The 18,130-nt window shown below is 41.0% G+C and overlaps 2 protein-coding genes across 4 annotated transcripts; both read right to left on the reverse strand.

The window, feature by feature from the left end:
* Positions 1-179: 179 nt before the first annotated feature.
* Positions 180-10,105, reverse strand: clk2a (CDC-like kinase 2a). Of its 2 annotated transcripts, XM_041954670.1 has the most exons (13): positions 9,952-10,105; positions 8,557-8,726; positions 8,151-8,436; positions 6,895-6,985; positions 5,938-6,004; positions 4,822-4,938; positions 4,343-4,509; positions 3,700-3,794; positions 3,486-3,615; positions 2,861-2,943; positions 1,942-2,021; positions 1,734-1,824; positions 180-1,561 (listed from the first exon to the last, which is right to left on the reverse strand). In XM_041954670.1, exons 2-13 carry the CDS (start codon positions 8,724-8,726, stop codon positions 1,373-1,375), a joined length of 1,566 nt encoding a protein of 521 aa, XP_041810604.1. In that variant the 5' UTR covers positions 9,952-10,105; the 3' UTR covers positions 180-1,372. The 2 variants fall into 2 exon arrangements, with proteins under 2 accessions (XP_041810604.1, XP_041810605.1); XM_041954671.1 differs by lacking the exons at positions 6,895-6,985; positions 8,557-8,726; positions 9,952-10,105 and having other exon boundaries at positions 8,151-8,264.
* A 488-nt stretch (positions 10,106-10,593) lies between these two features.
* LOC121619837 (histone-lysine N-methyltransferase SETDB1-B-like) lies at positions 10,594-17,435 on the reverse strand. 2 transcript variants are annotated; one of them, XM_041955763.1, is made up of 10 exons: positions 17,361-17,435; positions 15,868-16,042; positions 13,974-14,077; positions 13,389-13,814; positions 12,611-12,733; positions 12,266-12,464; positions 12,096-12,169; positions 11,489-11,679; positions 11,246-11,369; positions 10,594-11,153 (listed from the first exon to the last, which is right to left on the reverse strand). In XM_041955763.1, the coding sequence occupies exons 2-10, from the start codon at positions 16,035-16,037 to the stop codon at positions 11,131-11,133; spliced, it is 1,434 nt and encodes a 477-aa protein (XP_041811697.1). In that variant the 5' UTR covers positions 16,038-16,042; positions 17,361-17,435; the 3' UTR covers positions 10,594-11,130. The 2 variants fall into 2 exon arrangements, with proteins under 2 accessions (XP_041811697.1, XP_041811696.1); XM_041955762.1 differs by having other exon boundaries at positions 12,266-12,467.
* Between the last annotated feature and the right edge of the window lie 695 nt (positions 17,436-18,130).

The following is an 18,130-nucleotide window of genomic DNA, read 5'->3' on the forward strand; positions in this document are numbered from 1 at the left end:
TCTTTTCACACACCATCCTGCATTGGTATTAGTCAGTGAGGTAAGAGATGGACTCAGACACAGCAATGGTATTTAAAGACAGAACCCCTCCCTTTTGCTACCAGAGGCCCAAACTGATACTGAGAGCACCATAAGCCTTAGGCAAGGAGGACTTAACTTTAATTCTACACAATCATATATACAGTTTTATACGCTTTAATTTCATACAAAAAAACAAGTCATGTACAGGTGGGGGGTTGAGACTATGACCTATTGGAACTCAAAATAAATACTGTCAACAGGCGTTGAGTGTGGCTCATTGGCTACCACCAGGAGTCATGTGCTTAACCTCAATGGAGAGACTTCAGGTCTGACCATATTACAACATGTAAAAGGCAGTTAATGTTTTTCGTGTTTGAAAACTGTGTGACAATGTAACCATGGTTAACGCTGAACTACTAAGAAGCCACTGAGCAAAACATGAAGATGAACATGTCACCCACCCCTACACACACACACACACACACATATACACATACACACACTCAAACCCAAAAGTAACAAACATATGTCTATCAATAAGACAGACCACAGAGGCCTGTGTGCGTGGAGTGTCCACCACCATTCTCATCCCAATGGTGAATAATAACCAACCTTACGACTGGAGATTAAGGGCAAGAGTCTCCATTTAAGGGATAATCCTTTTATACATAAAAAAGAAACTTATGCAATGCAAGTGCTCACACAAAAACGTAAACAAAAATTTGAGACACTTGCCTCTGCTGGAGATAGTTGCCATATTTCCAAGGAAATATTATATTCAGTTTGAATGATTTGATGGTAGCATAATAGAACATCTTTCATGTCTCCATGTTTAGATCTATGTGGGTGAGGACTTGCGCTGCATATACAGCTCTAGCTCCTTTTCACGCTTCTCCTTCGACTTTAGATTCGGAAGACATTTCTTGTCCAACGCTGAGTTTTTGTATAACCAATTTTGTAGTACATATTTCCTTAGAAAGGTGAATTATTTTCTTTACATGCTGATGAAAATAACAAATGGACGGATGGAAGGGAGGAAGGTGGTTCCGAAGTTAAAAGGAAGACAGGAGCTGCATAGAGGGCTACTTTTGAGGCTGTGGCCATCAGAAAAGATTTATTTTGACTCTTTTCCAGTCTTTCAGGGGTTATTTTGGTCTCTCTGCTGCAAAAACATGCCTCTTGTGGCTGCAGAGGTGGACGTCAGAGGGGCTGGGTGGAGGAGCAAGAAGATAAGGTGTCCATGCTTTCATGACAAAACAAGAGAACATCCAAAGCCCCGATTGAGTCAACAGTTCACCTGCTCCACATATAAAAGATCTCATCTGTCATTCAGTCTTTAGAGGCTTGCGGGTCACCGGCTGATGTCCCGGTTGCCTTCCCAGTTCTTGCTGCCCGCCGCCTCACCAATCCCCCCGTTCTCAAAGAAAGGGTGTTTGAGGGAGTCGGCCAGCACCAGCCTCTTGGAGGGCTCGTACTCCAACATGCTTTCAATGAGGTCAAACAACTGGTGGTGCTCCTCCGCCTCAGACAATAGGTACCGCTGACAGGGGAAAGCAAGATGGAGAAAGGGAAATGAGAAAGTTGTTAAGAGTAATACTGAAAGAGCGACACGACAGGAACTACAGGACAGAACAACATACAATACAACATTTGTTCTCCCAGCCCTGCTACTCATATTTCTTCCTTTTCCACTGTCCATTCATACCACTTACCCGTAAGGGTTTGCAGTTTTCTCTGACGTATTTCCCCGCTGAGGAGCTCTCATCCCAGTCCAGACGGCCACGATAAAAATACTTTTGCTTCCTAAGAGCATACAGAGATGAGTGTAAGCAGAGCTAATGTGTCTGCATATATGCAGTCATGTATTTACAAGAGTTATGGCCACTTTTAACGCTTTGGAGCGTTTGCATGTGCTCTCACCTCGTCTTACGAATCATCCTTGAGGGCACCGGTCCCAATATTCTCTCCATCATGGCCAAGTGCTCTCTGTTGTCATGAGTCTGAAAGAAATGTGAGTTATGTGCAAGATTTCTCCCACTCCAGCAAACCCACCAGCTAACAATTAACATTATGTGATAAGTACAAGCAGCTAAACACTGTACGGTGTAGGAATTAATACATGTGTGTTTTCAAGTTTACAAGCGTATTGCTCCATAGTGTTAGCTAAGTACAAATGCACATAGAGTTGATAAGTTGTTGTGAGTTTGGACTTGCCACTTATCTGTATACAGTATTCAATTTCAAGTGATGCTGACAGATGTGCATTCTGTATTAAAATCCAGAACAACGCAGTAAACTCACTGTTGATGCATTGATGGGACATGGTGAATTAATAGTGTTAAGAGTTCAGATTGGTCTTGATCACCGTTAGCCCATATTTAGACTTCATATTACAATTAAATGTATTATGTTTTCTTTTCAAAATATGTAATTATCACTTATCATTGTACCACTGGTTTTGGCCTTGTTGCCCTTAAGTTTGTCCGCGATGCCCAAATAAATTTGTATTTATCAAAAGCCAAAGTGGCCTTGCCCTAAAAAAGACTTAACTCTAGGCCTGTGATTTAGCAGGAAAAAGGAACAGACGTGAAGAGAAGAGACTGATCAGAAGATGATCAGGGTTTAACTACTTCTGGTTCTGCTGCTAAGGGTTGATCCACCTAGATTACCACAAGCCATGAACACAAGTAGGTTCCAGTGTTTGGTGAGATATAGGCCAAAGTCTCAGATGATCAATATCAAAGCAGAAAATCAAGTCCAAATTTCTCATTTAAATGAAGTCTGACTGAGGCCAAGGTCTCAGCTGCAGCCTGCTGGCAGCAATAGGGCGCCATTGTACCTGAAACAAGGTGAAGCCCAGGTAGTACTCAAACAGGATACAGCCAATGCTCCACACGTCACAGGGATGGCTCCAGCCCAGCTCTGAAGGACAAAAACATGTATCGAATAAAAGAAAACACCAAAAATATTTCGCATATTTGGAGACTCTTCCAGGCAGGGGTTAATGCTTGCTGACATCACGCACAGTTCTTCAAATTGTTCAGAATTTTAGCTACATATAATATACATATAAGCCATGCGCTTTCAATAATTCATAGACTAAAAGTAGTGTGTTAATTTGTACTTCTCAGCTGGCCCAAATTGATCTTGGCACCTACCACCATGTGTATGTGAACAGACCTGAATCAGTCTCCTGCAGAGTAAGACACCTTAAAATGCTTTTCAACAGAGGAATGAGGTTGGGGATGCTGAGCTGTGCTTGTTTGAACTTGTAGAACGCAGCCTGTTTCTGCAAGAACTTGCAGGTGAATCTTTAGTCTACAAAGGTGTTCATCTCCAAGCTATGTTGAACATCTGGACCTTATTTTGATTGGAACTGTGATAAGTGGAAATAATTCTAGAATCCTTTCTGAGAAGTAGTGTTTTCAAAGAATTTACATCCTAGAGCCAATAGACATCATCACCTAGTATGACTTCAGGGGCACGGTAATGCCGTGTGGACACAATGGTGCTGTGGTGTTCGTGGTCAAAGGTGGCACTGCCAAAGTCTACCACGCGTACTGCCGTGCTCTTAACCGTCCGCTCTTCCCGCTTCTGCAATAAAGAAAACACTGAAGTGTAAAATCTACAGACCAAAAATGCTTTTCACCTTTTTCTTTTAATTCTACAACATCTTACCTTCTCTACATTGAAGGACATTGTGAAGTCTGAGTTGACAAATAGGATGTTCTCAGGCTTTAGGTCTGTGTGTGTCAGCTTATTGTCATGGAGAACTATGGAAGAAAAAACATTATTTCTTTGTTAAGTCTTCATTTGACAGTGTGTTGATTGTACTCTCTTTCAGAGTAGCTGAGACATGCTGCAACATGTGATGTGATGTAGATACTGCATATCTGATAAATGAGAACGTACGAAAAACTGGAATAGTACAAATCCACAGAATACATAATGATACTGACATTTGAGACAGGAATTCTACAATACAGAATTATTTTCTTTCTGAGAAGTTTAATAAGTGACTACATACATTCCTTTTCCTCGCCTCTGGTGCTATAATGCCTTTGTGTGTCTATAGGCTGTCTACCACAGACAACAGAGGTTCTCAGTTTAGCTACTCAATTTATAGGCAAAAAACTTCATCTCAGCTCATCTCAATATACATGTTCAATTTAAATCTCTGTCTATACTAAGTATGCTCAATTGGCTAAATTTACTTGTCAGCAATATGGTGAGATTTATATTTCTTGCATTAATTACATTCATAATTCTCCTAATCAGACAAGTTTCTTGTGTATCAAAAAAAAAACAGGAAAAAACTTACATTTCACAGCAAGACAGATTTGGTAGGCCATGTGTCTGACCTGACCAATGGAGTAGGGCAGGTAGTTGTTTTCCTTTAGAAAGTCGAAGGTGCTGAGAGCTAGCAGCTCAAAGGAGATACACATGTGACCGTGGTAGTCGAACCAGTCATACATCTGTACACAAAGGCTGCAAGAAAAACAGAGGATAGGAGGTTTGACAGTGATACCATGGACTATTTATGCAAACACCACTTTACTTATACAACAGCTAAATGAAACACTTTCAGACTAATCTAAACATTCCTTTGTAACTTTGTTTTAAAGCTTCCAGGAAAGGGTGAGGATTATAATGAACATACCGACATGAGCAAAACTAGTTGACACTCAGTGTCAGTCCTGGTAAATTGTAGCTTTATCACCCAGGTCTAATACAGAAAATGGTGTTGGTTCAGGCACTGGTACTTTAATTGCAGGACCACAATACTCAGTCAGAACTCACAATTTGTTATCAGGGTCCTTTTCATTGATCTTCTCTAATACATTAATCTCCAGGCGAGCTGCTTCCTTGTACTTCTCCACATTCTTGATAATTTTCAGAGCAACATGGGCTCCTCCCCTGTAAAACAGAAGACAGAATGAAGCAAAAAACAGAGGTAATAAAATTAGACAATTAACTTTAATTTACAGTAATGCCACAACACGTAAAAATATGAAGTCTCTGATCTCAATATTAGTTACATGGGGTGGGGGTGGGAAGTCGCTCCATGCACTAAGCAAAGAATCCATAGTATCACTTTCTAGAGGACCTGGCAGTTTAAATGAACTTGCGTGATACAACAAATCCTCAATTATGAGTCTATTAGGAGGGAGGCACTGTTTTCTTGAAGGCCCACAGTCACACGTGGGTAAAATACAGCAGAGCTAATTTGCCTGCAGTCAGGTTTCTGAAAAAATGGTGCCAGCCCACATGCCCTGGAAAATTTCAAAGTCAAATGGGAGAAATTCTGGTCAAATATCACTTGTGTTTACTGTGCTTAAAAACAACTGACGTTTGCTGTTATGGTGGTTATGCAGGCTATGGAATTCAAACTTAGCGTGCACTGTATACAGCATTTAACCACAGAGCACAGTTTATCAGAGTGAAGCAACAATGAAACAAATGTAATCATTGTTTCGTTCATCTGGGTAGCCTATAGCCAAGATTCATATTTTTTTACAATTCAAATTGTGCTTAGAAGGAATCATTTTCACCAGAGATTATGAAATGTTAAGTATGTCAGGCCTCAACAGATTTTTTCCAGTGGGGGGGAAGAGGTAATTACCAGATTACCCGGGCTGTAAAAAACTGCACCATGTTATCAACAAAGGCAGAAGAAAAAAGCAGTACCATTTAAGATGTGGAAAATCTGAGGGAGTAGTTTTCATATTTAAAACAGCCACTGGAAATCGTAACAACAGTAGTTAACAACAGTAAAGGTGGATGTTAATGCTCTTATCCTAATCTGAAGTCTAACCCCTGAGAGGCAGAATTCCAAACCCCCCAAGACTGGGGGTCTTGGAAATAGCACCCCAGAGACTGACAACTGTTGTTTTTCCAGTGTTAACTGAGACACACCTGCGGTGATCAATGCACTGCATCACCCTCCCAAAGGTGCCTTCTCCCAAAGTGCTGACAATCTCATCTGCAACACAAAACAGAGAGAAAAGGAAGAGAGAAGGAGAGTGGGGAAAGAGAGAACAGGAGCATTAGACATGTGGACTTAAGCAGGAATACATAATGCACAAGTCAAGACAGGCGGATCAATTCTAGCGCCCATCCCCTTTTCAAACAGCTGCCTATTCAATCTGGCAGGCTTGAAACACTTTGAGGAAAGCTATGGTAACTGAATGCATTGGACTATGATACATGTGAAGAGAATAAGGGGGCAAATGTAAAGTGCTCCCTTCCATTGATGACAAATTTGCCGCCATCGAAAATAATGGCACATCCTTTCAAGATGTGGCTGTCTCTGCCCAAAAGGACACAGGGGTAATGTGTTAAACTGGGAAAATGATTAGTATTCCTACATAAAAAAAAAAAAAAAAAAGCAAGATTCTGAAATGACGAACGTGTTAATTTAAATCTACTGTCTATATGTGTGCTGGTTTTGCTAGTAAAGACTAAATTGGTGATTTGCACGTTAAATGTCTACTTAAAAATTAAGAAAATCCCTGAAACCCTCATAGTGGAAAAAAACTACCTTAAATTACAGATTCAAAACTGTAACTAACTTTTAATCTGAAACGCAACAGAAACAAACAGCTGCAAATGGAATTCTATGTTTGTGAAAGTCAAGTAACCTGTGAAACATAGAGCATGCTCCACAACTTAAAATCCTAGAAACAAAAAGGAGAAGGTATCTAAAGTCCCTCTCAAAATCTCCAACCTTCTTGCAATCCACCCTGCTATTTCAGCTAGAGCGAAGAGCATTCTAGCAAGGCATCATCATCAGGCACTCCCATGTCATGTAAATGCTCTATGCTTTAATACTCATATGGAGAAGGGTTACGATAGAGTAGTGGCAGTGAGTACATCTCTCTTGCAGGACGTCCCCACTCCGACAGATCAGGTGCCCTTCCTCGTCGTCCCTCACACTCAGTGCCCTCGTCCGGCTGTTGCTCCGCTGTTTTCACACCCAAACCGCCATCAGCAGGTCACGACACGACCGGAGGGACAGGGGGTTTCAGGGACAGCCGCAGCCATGGTGTCAGGCGGCACAGGTAGACGAGGAGGGAGGAGGAGGGTGGTGTTGGTGGTAGTTGATGTAGTTGTGGTTGTAGGTGGGTTTGGTGGTCATGGGGCGATTCACGCATGACAGCACGTGAAGGAAATATATAACGATAGGGATATAGTGCAAGGGAACAAGTCAAAGATCACATGTTGTCCTCTGCTCCTCTCCCCCCCTCTACCTTTAAACCACAGCTGCTTACAAACAAGGAAGCAACTGGCATATCCATTCATCAACGCAAAAACCAATGAAGACAAATATATAACTCATTCAAAACATATCAGGTTGATTTTTCAGATTAAACAAGAAGGAAAATAAAATGAGAAGACCCTATGTAATCAATACTTAAAGATAACCCCCAACATATGTATGCTTCATCAAATTCAACCCCTTGCTCACTCAAAATGGATAATACTTAATATATAGGTGTGGTTAAACCCACACAAAAATGCTTTTCAACAAATCTAATAGATTTTAAATGCCAATGTATTTTACCAAAAAGCATTTAATTTAAATCTAAATTTTGCATGGTGTTTGGTAGAACATTTTCACTTTTTTAAACCTATCCGCTCTAAAGTTTACAAGTGGCCAACCAACTTCTACACAAGCATTTAGGGCTACTCCAAAAAACACTGACAACAGACAAAATAAAATTTTATGAGAGGTAGGGCCACAGACACTAAATTAAGTTGGAAGAGGTGTAACTAGGCTTTCAAAATAACAAGTTAAAAAAGTTGTGGTGGGCGTATATCTGAAGAGCAGCAAGAATTAGTGGTTGATCATTAATGAACTACAGAAAAAGTATCTGGATAAAAATGAAAATGCTCTGCCAAAAAGAAATGCCAATTTAGGCAAAACCCATTTAAACAAAAAAATAAAACAAAACCATTCTGACAGAACAAAAACAAATCATAAAGATTGTACTACTTACCAATTCCAGGAGCTGTGAGGAAGAAATGGTTAGAGAAAGACAGAGACAGAAAGCTGAGTGGAAGAGACAGAGATGGAAGGAGAAGGATGGGGAGAGTTAACACACAGTCTCAGGTCTGCCTGTACTCACCGAGGAGGATGGGCTATAGGACCTGGTTCTACGCCGCCTTCGTTTGTGCTTACGCCTGCTGCCTTTCCGTCGGTACGACTCATCCCGTTCACGCTCCCTCTCGCGGCCACGCCGATGGTCGTACATGCTTGGGGAGAAGTCGCGTGGGTAGTAACTTTCAGCTGCTCCATGTGGCTCCCTTTCTCTGTCACGGTCACAATCTCGGCTCTGATCCAAGCGTCTGTATCCCTCGCAGTATCTTCGGTCAAATGGCCGGTGCTCCATAGAGCGATTGTCATAGCTACGACTGAATCAGAGGACAGAAGAATTCATTGAAACCTGAAGACAATGATCTGCAGAGGTGGTACTACAAAATATATTATCAGTATATCTAATCAAATGAAGCTCACTATACAAACAACCATACCTCCGTCCCCTTCTGTCTCGGTCTCTGTCTCTGTCACTGCTGGAGGAGTAAGTACGAGATCTTCTGTGCCGGTGTCTTCGGCCTCTGTCTCTGTCTCTGTCTCTATAACGGTCTTGGTAGCTGCTTCGACTGTCTCTGTCCGAAGACGAGTACCGTCTAGTGTGAGGCATCTGGTGAATTATTAGAGGGACAAATTAAACATCATCCAGAAATCAAAAAATAAAGGGCAAAATGACCCTTTAAAGTTAATGGAATGTTTCCTGAATTAAAAACTACACCAGCACATCAATCTGGGAAATCCCTCCCACAGTTACTCCTGTTCACATTTTTCTTTTTACCAAACATTGACATCAGTTAGACAGCTGTCCACTGCCAAACTAAAAGTGATTTGTGGGAGTCAGTAGGAGGTGCAGTTGTAGGAGACATGAAACGACTTGAAAAAGCAGCCTGAAAAAGTCATTTTTGGCACATTCATTCTACTGTAAGTGAAGTTGAAACATTTACTGTTCAATAAAGCTTTCCTTGAAAAGAGACAAATGGCTTCTTAAAATCACATCAAAGGGGATGATTGACAACAGCACAGTAGGCAAACTTGGCTAAAAAAAAAAAAAAAAAAAAAAGAAGTGAAGGCCTACATTTGAAGGCAGCCTAACACAAAGATACACAGGTAAACACTCAAACTTTTACGAGCAGAATGATGAGGCGTGCAGTTATAAATCTGTGCGAAATGCTTGTAGTTACAGCTAACGTTAGACAACTGTTGAAGCCAGCCTGGAAATATGTGAGCAGAGTAGTGATCAAATTCGTGGGTGCATTTTAATAACGCTGTTGCATGATCCCATTACACGATGAGCAACCCACCACTGGTTAGCGTAAATAGAGTGTTGCTTCAATTCATTGTAATAATCCACACATTGATTGAAATGATTTAAATACACGGCTAATGACAACGACTTGCAATAGTCAGTTAAGCGTTGACTAAGCGAACGTTGTTCGTAGCTTAACGTTAACACCGTTCCAAGTTCATAATACACTTCTTCAATCGTCGCTGTTTTTTTCCTACCATGTAAGCCGAGGCGTTAGTAACACTTCCGATAACGCTTTCAACTCCAGTATTCACTGTGACATTAAGTACTATCACTCAATACTTTTCCCGTTAACAAACGCCAACGTATTAATAGCATAGTAGCTTTAAACTCGATCCAGCTAACTAGCCAACCACCGACGTGTAGGGTGTTAGCATGCTCTGCTAGCAACACCAGCTAATGTAAATAATTTGACCGCCATCTTATCTTAGCTACGTTCATCAGCTAGCTACACAGCTAGGTTACTTTGGCTAGCAGTCGTGCTAACCGTTTACTCGGAATGTGGCTCAATTAACAGCACATTGTTTACCGTTTTAGCAGCGAGGCCTGTACGTTTGTCCCACAAGAAGTCCGTGGTGGTGTTCCAGTTTTCTCTTTTATCTTCTCGGTAGCCCGACGTTCAAGGCTCTGTTGCTAGCAAGCAGCCAGCTTTTTTCCCAGCCTTCCCTGCACAGCTAGTTCTGGTTCAGACTGGTGGCTCTAACGCCTCCCTGCGCCGAGAATACTATTCAGTCTTCAATGTACACAAACAACCGCGGGTGACGAGTGAGCGCAATACCTGCAACTGAGCCTGCAAATCATAAGTACATAATATATCTGTCAGAATTGCATGTTTGCAAGGTTGGAGTAAATACAAAATAAGACTAATGGAGAAATGTCATTTAGCCAATTGTTTTGGCTCAAATCATTGTGTATTTTATTAAGTCTTTTTTTCTGCTTTTTGAGTTCTGACTTGTTTCATAAATTTTTATAATCATAATTTTGATAGTGTTGGCTTAGTATCTCATGATTGACTTCGTTGTCAAAATGACCGAACTCACTATTTTCATTGTGTCTAAATTTTTTTTCCCCAGTGGAAATCGGCTTACATAGTTTGCAGTTTTTATTTCTTTTTACATCTAGAATAGATGCTTTCTGACAAGTTAAAATAAGATTGAAGAAAATGAGACGATTTATTTTTCATTAGGAACACATACAGTGTAATAAAAATACACTTCTTAACAAATAATACATTATTTTGACAGTTTTCAGCCACTCCAATGAGGTGGAACCTAGAGCAGTGAATGTGTCAGTCCCATGTTGTTCCTGAGGCGATTTTTGTCATCCTGACCATGACTTGACATGACCACCACATTTCAGGTCACGTGACACATACAGGGTCCCAGGCATGAAGAAATACCACTGTCCACAGTGACATGCTCTGATGCACGGCAGAACTTTCAAGCACGTCTGATCTGGAGGGATTTTTGCCAGAGGCAGCAGCATCCCCTGGAACAGCCACACTGGCTATTGAGAGACTGCGATAACATGCATGATCTCAACCGGCTCGGCCAGAGAAGAACTCAAGTGCAGATGCTCTACGGCCCCAGAATGCAGAAGGCCCCGAAACCTTTTTCAGTCAATGCGCCTGATAAGCAACCGTCACTGAATGCAAGGGCCGCCATCTTTGAACATGGCACCCAGCTCTCGTGACACATTCATGGTCCCATCAGTGTGGCGACTGTGATGATTCTGAGGACACAACACAGGGAAATATAGATAAGACAAATTAATTTTAAGGATAACTAAAATAACTCTATGATTTTATTACTTTAAGAATGTACCCATTCTGACGGTGGTAGGTTTATTCTTCTGCCCCTCCCTTTTTAACTCCAAATTCTTCTTCACATTAGTCATGTGCTGCAAGCGCATGGAGCCTCGGTAGATCCACTCCTTATGGTGATCGTTCTAAACAAGGTGACAGACTCGCTACTGTAAGTCACGGAATCAAAGTGAACATATTTCGGGGTTTAAAACATCAAGAATCTGTAAAAATAGTTTAAAGAATGATGTTTGCAGGAACTGACCTGAAAAACAACTTGTATCAAGCTGCAGTCGACCACCTGCACTTCACACCTCTGCTGGACTCCATTCAATTCTGCATGAATTGACTGTCCAATCTGGTACTGGGTCTTGGGCAAATGAGGCCAGACCTTCATATATTCCCTCATGAAATTCTTGTGGGCGTCATCTAGAATATCGTCCAAAGGGTCCGCCACTGTCATGAGAAAAAGAAACAAAGTCTGTGACTCTGCTTACTGGCAGTATAATAGTAGGTTCCCTGGATAACTGTGGACAGGTGCAAGACTTTGTAAAATAAAATGTACACGTATACTCTAGACTATAACATCATTTATAAAAAGTGTGCTGAAGCCTTTTCACCACAGGCAAGGAAAAATAAATGAGTCATTTTTGGTCATCTGTTATTCCTGGAATAAACTTTTTTTATCAATGATTATTGACTATTAATACTTGTTCTGAACCCTTCTTTTGGAATATGTCTTAAGACATCAGGTTAGGCATCACGTCTGCTTCCAAAGTGGACTTCCAATGCACAACTACAGGCGAAGCAGCATCAGATCTGTAATAAATCTTCCAAACAGTCCGTGTGTGAATGAGAACACCCAAACTTACATGGCGTGTACACCAGGTGAAGTAAAGGTAAGCCAACATAGGCCGGCGTGTGATCATCAATAAAGACCAGGAACCTGGAAAACGGAAACACGATTTGCATCAAACTATTCTTTGGCTAAGGCGAGAGCATGCTATCTTGGAAAAATGCATTTTTTTAATCTGACTCTGACCTCATGTGGTTTTTTCGGCTGGGCAGCTCTGCCACAATACCAGGAAGGAACCAGGGCGTTTCAGCCCTACACTGGACCACCACACGAGCGCCGACGAACAGCTGCTCCTGCTTTGGCATGGAGTCAAAGGCAATGTGGTGACCAGAGACTAGGCTCTTCCCCTTATCCTCAAAATGGATCTTGTACTTTAACCTGCCATCTTCTGAAGAGAAAGAAGAAAGAAAAAAGCAGTTCTAATGAGCAAAACCCCTTTTTAATTATGCAATGAGAAACTGTGATGGCTACATTTAACAAGTAAATTGTTTTCTGTGTTCTGCTGGCTGGACAGATTTTCTTTTTTCTCACCTCTTGTTAATATTTCCACGATTTTCCCCTGTTGCCAGCTCATGGCCCTCCTTCTGGCCAGGACATTCATGTTCACACTGATTCTTCCTTGTGACATATTCGGAGGGTCTTGGGTCTTGGTGGCTTTGTCAGAGGATTGGCAAATAGTTGATTCCATGCTCACAGGGGTAACTCATGTCATTGGTAAGGGAGCATAACATGTGAATACCAAAACTGATGAACTGGAGGAAAAATCCCCTTCCAGTCATACCTATATATATATCTTTTAAAATGTTAATATTAGAAGTTAGTCCAAGTAAGTGATGTCTAAATATTCACATACCCAGACACCTTCAAAACAAACTGTCAAGGTGTGCATGGTTAATTCAAGTAATTGTGATTGGTCCAGTAAGATAGAACTATTTACCTATTTAGCTTACAAAATACAAAACAGCAAGCAGATGTGGTTAGCAGACCAGACACACTGGTGAACGAGATAAACTGCTGAGCCTAAATTTTAAACAGTTGTTTTTAAAAAGTTGTTTCGACAGGAAAATATCAGTTCCCTCGCGAAATCAGGTGAGAAATAAACGCTGCCTGATCACTGAGCATCTCAGGACACATAAATGACCACACGAACTTAAAGCTACGGGGACAAAATGATATATTTCTTTCTCTCATATTTCTTTTTTCCTCCCCATGACAGGAGTGATATGGAAGCCAATGAAGGGTACTTTTTAGGAACGGAGAGGTGGGGGTGCTCATGTTCTTATATGGTGTCTTTTTTTATGGATATTACCGTTGGTGTTTGTTGGCGGCGTCGACATTTTCATTGTGTTGTTCTTAGTGTTGGTATCTGTACCGGCTTTGGGTGTTGAGGTTCTTGCTGCGTTGCTCGTAGAACCAGTATCTTTACTGGCTTTGGGTGTTGCGTGACTCTTGGCACGTTTCTCATTCTTTTGATCTATTTTTCTCCTCTTGTTTGAACAACTATTATAACTTGAGTCATCATCTGCTCCCCACTGCATATAAGAATCCACATTGTTTGAGGATTGATCTTCACTGTCGTGATCCTGAGGCACTGGTGGATGTAAGGAACTGATCTTCCATGGAGGGAGTCTGGTCAAGACCACTACTGGTTTCCTCTTCAGATTGATACAGATTTTTTTGCCATTATGTCTGTAGACGGTCACGTCAGGCTCACGTTGTGATGGAGGTGTATTTCCTACCAAAGGAAAAAGGCACAGGTCAAACTTTAGCCTTCACACAAACAAACTAAACTAAGCCAGTTGGCATGGTGAAAAAAACAACTGAGCAACTGGCAAAGCACACAAAAATACCAAGAGTAGATTTTTTTTAAGTGACTCAGTGATTTGGATCTTACCACCCCCAGTAATATTATCATCTTCATCAGAATCGGTGTCTCTGTAATCCCACCCCAGCAAAGAGTATTGTTTCTTCACAATCGCTTCACATGCTGCCACGGACCTGAAAAATACCAACAACAAAGACAAAATGAATCAACAACATAGAAGAAGATATTAGGGACGACAACTGCACTTCAAGCACAGAGAAGGAACCAGAACAAGCTGATGGGTTTAATACAAATACATTCTTTAATAGAATGAATAATTGTCAAAGAGTCACGACAGAGTAAGCAGCCCGCTGACATTTGGTATTTTGTATTTAACAAGATCACCTAAAGCGGCTCCAGGGACACTCAACTTCCCTTCCCACCTATCAGGGAAACACTTGATTCTATTTTAAGGAGCAGAATAAGCACTGAACCTTCAGACGACAGAGCAGAGATTAACCCAGGTTTCAACCCCGGTGTGCTGTAGTCAAGGAGCATGAAAGGCTTGTCGTTAAGTTTTTGAGCTGGTTGGCAAGGAGCTGGATCACCTTTGGGTTACCACAAAGACAGAATGGTTGCCATAATTTAATGGTTCATAAATGGAGGGATATCGCTAATTCTTCTGTGTAACTATACCCACTTATACTAGACGTTTGGACCTAAAAAGAACCTCACATTTAGACACTTGGCATAATAAACAGTGACTGACCTGTTTTTAGAATGGAGAGATGAATTTAAAAGAAATGTATTAGCAGGGTACTGGTAAATTACAACAGGAAAATCTTTGATACTTGAATATTCTGAATTTTTTTGGTTTTTCATGATTGCAATGGATGCCAGATTTGCTGCATTCATATTCAGAAGTGCAGCTATTTCTCCTGTTTATGAGCCCAACCTGTCTCTCAAAGTTTGATGTGGTTTCACGTTTTGTTTGGGATTCAGTTCACTCAGTATTGCTACAATTGTCTCAAATGTTCTTTCCTTTCAGTTTGCTATGTTTAGGTTAAGCGAAAATTTGCTCAGTCTGGGTAAATAAGGCGTGAATCAGAATTATTAATCTGAACCATGTTCATTATTCATGTAGCAATATAATTTCATAACCTAATAATACCAGTATACCATGAGTCTCTTGGTGATTAGTCAAGAGGATTTACAATACACAAATTCCCTTTGGGGGAATTAACTTAAATCAGATAGAAGAAAAAGAAATCAAACATGTAAAGTGGCTGAATGTAAGTCACAGACAACAAAGTCACAACTTCATAAATATAATAACCTTTATTACTAGGCTATCCCTACTAACACAGAATGACTCAACAATGACACAATTTCCTTCTAAGTGTCAACCAAATAAACTAGGCCACGCAAGGCACAGTTTCGTCAGAAGGAGGTGGTACAAGGCTACATTATGTATGGCTGTTATAAACACAGTAAAAGAGGTCACAGACTGTCATTGGTCCAGACTTCACACATGATAGTAGCCTAATTAATGTTGTCTTTTACTTTTTTAGAATAGGTAATTTTCAAAATCTTTATTGTACATTTAAAAATTAATTTTAAATAATTAAAAGTTAAGAAAACAAATCTAGATACCAGTCCTGGTTTTGGTATGTCTGTGGTTTCACAATAACTTATAGCTGTGGGAAAAGGAATACAGTCCCTTATTTGGAGGGGGGTTAGCCTCTCTGGGAATAGTCTGGAAAGCTGGATACCTTGAGCTGTTTCTAGGGCTCTGCATTAGGAATATCCCACACCAGCTATGTAAATCAGTGTGACAGCTGCATTCACCTTTAAGACAGCAGACGACTCAACACTGAGAGCAAATAACAAGCAGACAGTTGCTGGAAAGCATAATGGTTAATTACGGTCCAAATTGCTTTAACAAGAGTCAAAAACAACAGCACAGAGTAGATGTAACACTCACTCATAGAGCTTCAGGAGGTGGGCAGCTTGCTTCTCCCTCCTTTCCAGCAGAGACTGCAGCAGATTGCAGCTCTCTAGCACGTCTGTGGAGATCGGCTCATTCTTCTTTACCTTCCCTCTGATCCACTTTTGGAGCTCCTCCACGGTCATCTCTATCTCATCCCCCTCCATAATCACTGCAACACACAAGGTTTCAAATCATGTGCTGAGGTAAAGCGTACAGCAGAGGTGTTGTTGAGGGGTGTGACGGAATTTTCTGTCACTTGACGACACCTAGTGGGGGACTCAGGGTCATGGTCAGACAAAGGGGTCATCTTCAGGCCAGCTCAGGATCCAGGTAAAGGGAGAGGTCTGTTTTGCTCTGCTGGAGTATAATGCAGCTGTTGGGTTGTTTAAGGAAACTGGTTCCCTTTGGATAGGGAGAGAAGCTCCGCTGCGGAGGCAACCAAGGGCATAGGTGATAAGCTGTGCTGTCCTCCAGACATTGCGGGGTAGACTGTCTCCTGTTAGAGGAAATGTGTTGATGGCAACCCGAAGACACTTGCAAGAGTAAGTACGAGCATAGTTTCTCGTTTTATGTATGGAGAGCAAATCAATTGATCACACATATTCTTACTGCCTGAAGAATGACCATAACTGGGTGTGAACCAGATCTAGCACTCCCAGCTAGGGTGAAGGACTGATCACAGGAAGCATCCTAGAGAATTGAGGGGGCATCAGGCAGTGTTCACACTTTGACAATCTCTCTGTTCTCCTCGGCCAAGCATCAATAAACCTTCCCGCATTAAGACATCGAAGTCTCCAGACAGCTTTCCTTGGGGGGGCATGAGCAGATGAAATACAACATTTTCCTTTACAAGGGGCGGCATAACCTCAATCCTTATTAGAAAAGAAAATTTTGACTTGATCCCTGACAGGTAGGGCTCCTGGCACACCTGCAGAGTCACTGCAGATGGATATCACCAGCACTTGGACAAGGTGACATGCCATCACGCCTTAGTATTCAGATCCTTTACTTGAGTAAAAGTATCAAGATCACACTATGAAAATACTTGATTACAAAGTCCTACAATTAAAACCATACTTAAGTAAAAGTATACAAGTGTTATAAGCAAAACGTACCTAAAGTAAAAGTAGTCAATCTGCAGAAGAATGGTCAGCGTCAGTATTTCATCATCAGGCACTTAATATTTAGGAAAGTCGTTTAAAAACACGCAATTAGCTGATAATTAGCCTGATCAGCTGCGATCACAATATTAAACTGCAAACTATTAATCAAACCAATAACTCACCGCAGTCAATCAGTGTCTGACCACCTTATCATACTTTAGCAGTTAGTGTTTCTGTTACAGGGTCCACCCGAACCTGTAGCCTACCATGAATGACACCCAATCCAGGATGTATCGGTGGTGGGAAAGAATATCCGAGAAATAAGCGCCAAACTCAAACGTTAGTCATTCATTAAGCACTTTCTCCTGTTTAGTTGGCACATACCTTAAGAAGGAGTAGATCTCCCTTTTGGTTCTTCTGGTTCAAGTGAGTTTTCGTCTGTAGTCGCCTCGTCGTCTTCTTCGTCTTTGACGATGATTGGCCGTTGGCAAACAGTGAATTGGTGCTTTACCGCCACCAACTGGTGTGGAGTGTGAATCAGAACGTCTGGGTTGTATATACAGAAGCTGTAAAGTGACTCATATCCTCTCAGTCGTAGTTGTTAGTCGAGGATACTCATTTTTTGAGTTCTTTTGTTGAATATCTATTAGCTCAAAGTGTATTTTTGTCTTTCTAAAAATTTGAATCAGACCCAAGCTTTCTTTCTCATGTGAAAATGGAATTCCACATAAGCATTAAAATTTTCCATTTCTGTATGTTTTACAGCATTAGATGCTGTTAGTATGATGACGCACTTGGCTTAAAGTCACCCGTTAACACAGTCGCACATTGAAATGAAACACCGGTTGCCGCTGCCCGGCCATGCTTCGAGCTTGCCAAACCACTTTGAAGTAGGCTGTAAACAAATTTACCAGCTTTATCTTTCAGCCCCAGAGGTTGCCAGGTTGTAATCAAGGATTACATCCTAAGGGAAGTGGCATTCCATTAGCTTTCTACACTATTTTGAAATCCAATTACATCTAATTAAATATATATGAAAATTAGAAGTGAGGCCTACTCTTGCAAATGACAATATACAATGTAAAACTAAAAATATTTTACTTTTCCTACTTAATCAAACAAAAGAATCTCAAACAGAATGTTATGCAACGCAA

The sequence above is a fragment of the Chelmon rostratus genome, chromosome 16, assembly GCF_017976325.1.
Source record: "Chelmon rostratus isolate fCheRos1 chromosome 16, fCheRos1.pri, whole genome shotgun sequence".
Taxonomy (NCBI): Eukaryota; Metazoa; Chordata; class Actinopteri; order Chaetodontiformes; family Chaetodontidae; genus Chelmon; species Chelmon rostratus.

What these genes read in the sequence shown, in the direction of transcription:
- clk2a (XM_041954670.1), bottom strand. Translation starts at nt 8,726, where the DNA reads ATGCCTCACACTAGACGGTACTCGTCTTCGGACAGAGACAGTCGAAGC. An exon ending in AAGGACCCTGATAACAAATT is followed by an intron (nt 4,510 to 4,821) that starts GTGAGTTCTGAC and finishes TTTTTCTTGCAG; the next exon opens with CCTTTGTGTACAGATGTATG. An exon ending in AATCTGTCTTGCTGTGAAAT is followed by an intron (nt 3,795 to 4,342) that starts GTAAGTTTTTTC and finishes TTTCTTCCATAG; the next exon opens with TTCTCCATGACAATAAGCTG.
- LOC121619837 (XM_041955762.1), bottom strand. Translation starts at nt 16,037, where the DNA reads ATGGAGGGGGATGAGATAGAGATGACCGTGGAGGAGCTCCAAAAGTGG. An exon ending in GCCGCCAACAAACACCAACG is followed by an intron (nt 12,734 to 13,388) that starts GTAATATCCATA and finishes CCTCTGACAAAG; the next exon opens with CCACCAAGACCCAAGACCCT. An exon ending in TCACCTGGTGTACACGCCAT is followed by an intron (nt 11,680 to 12,095) that starts GTAAGTTTGGGT and finishes TTCTCATGACAG; the next exon opens with TGGCGGACCCTTTGGACGAT.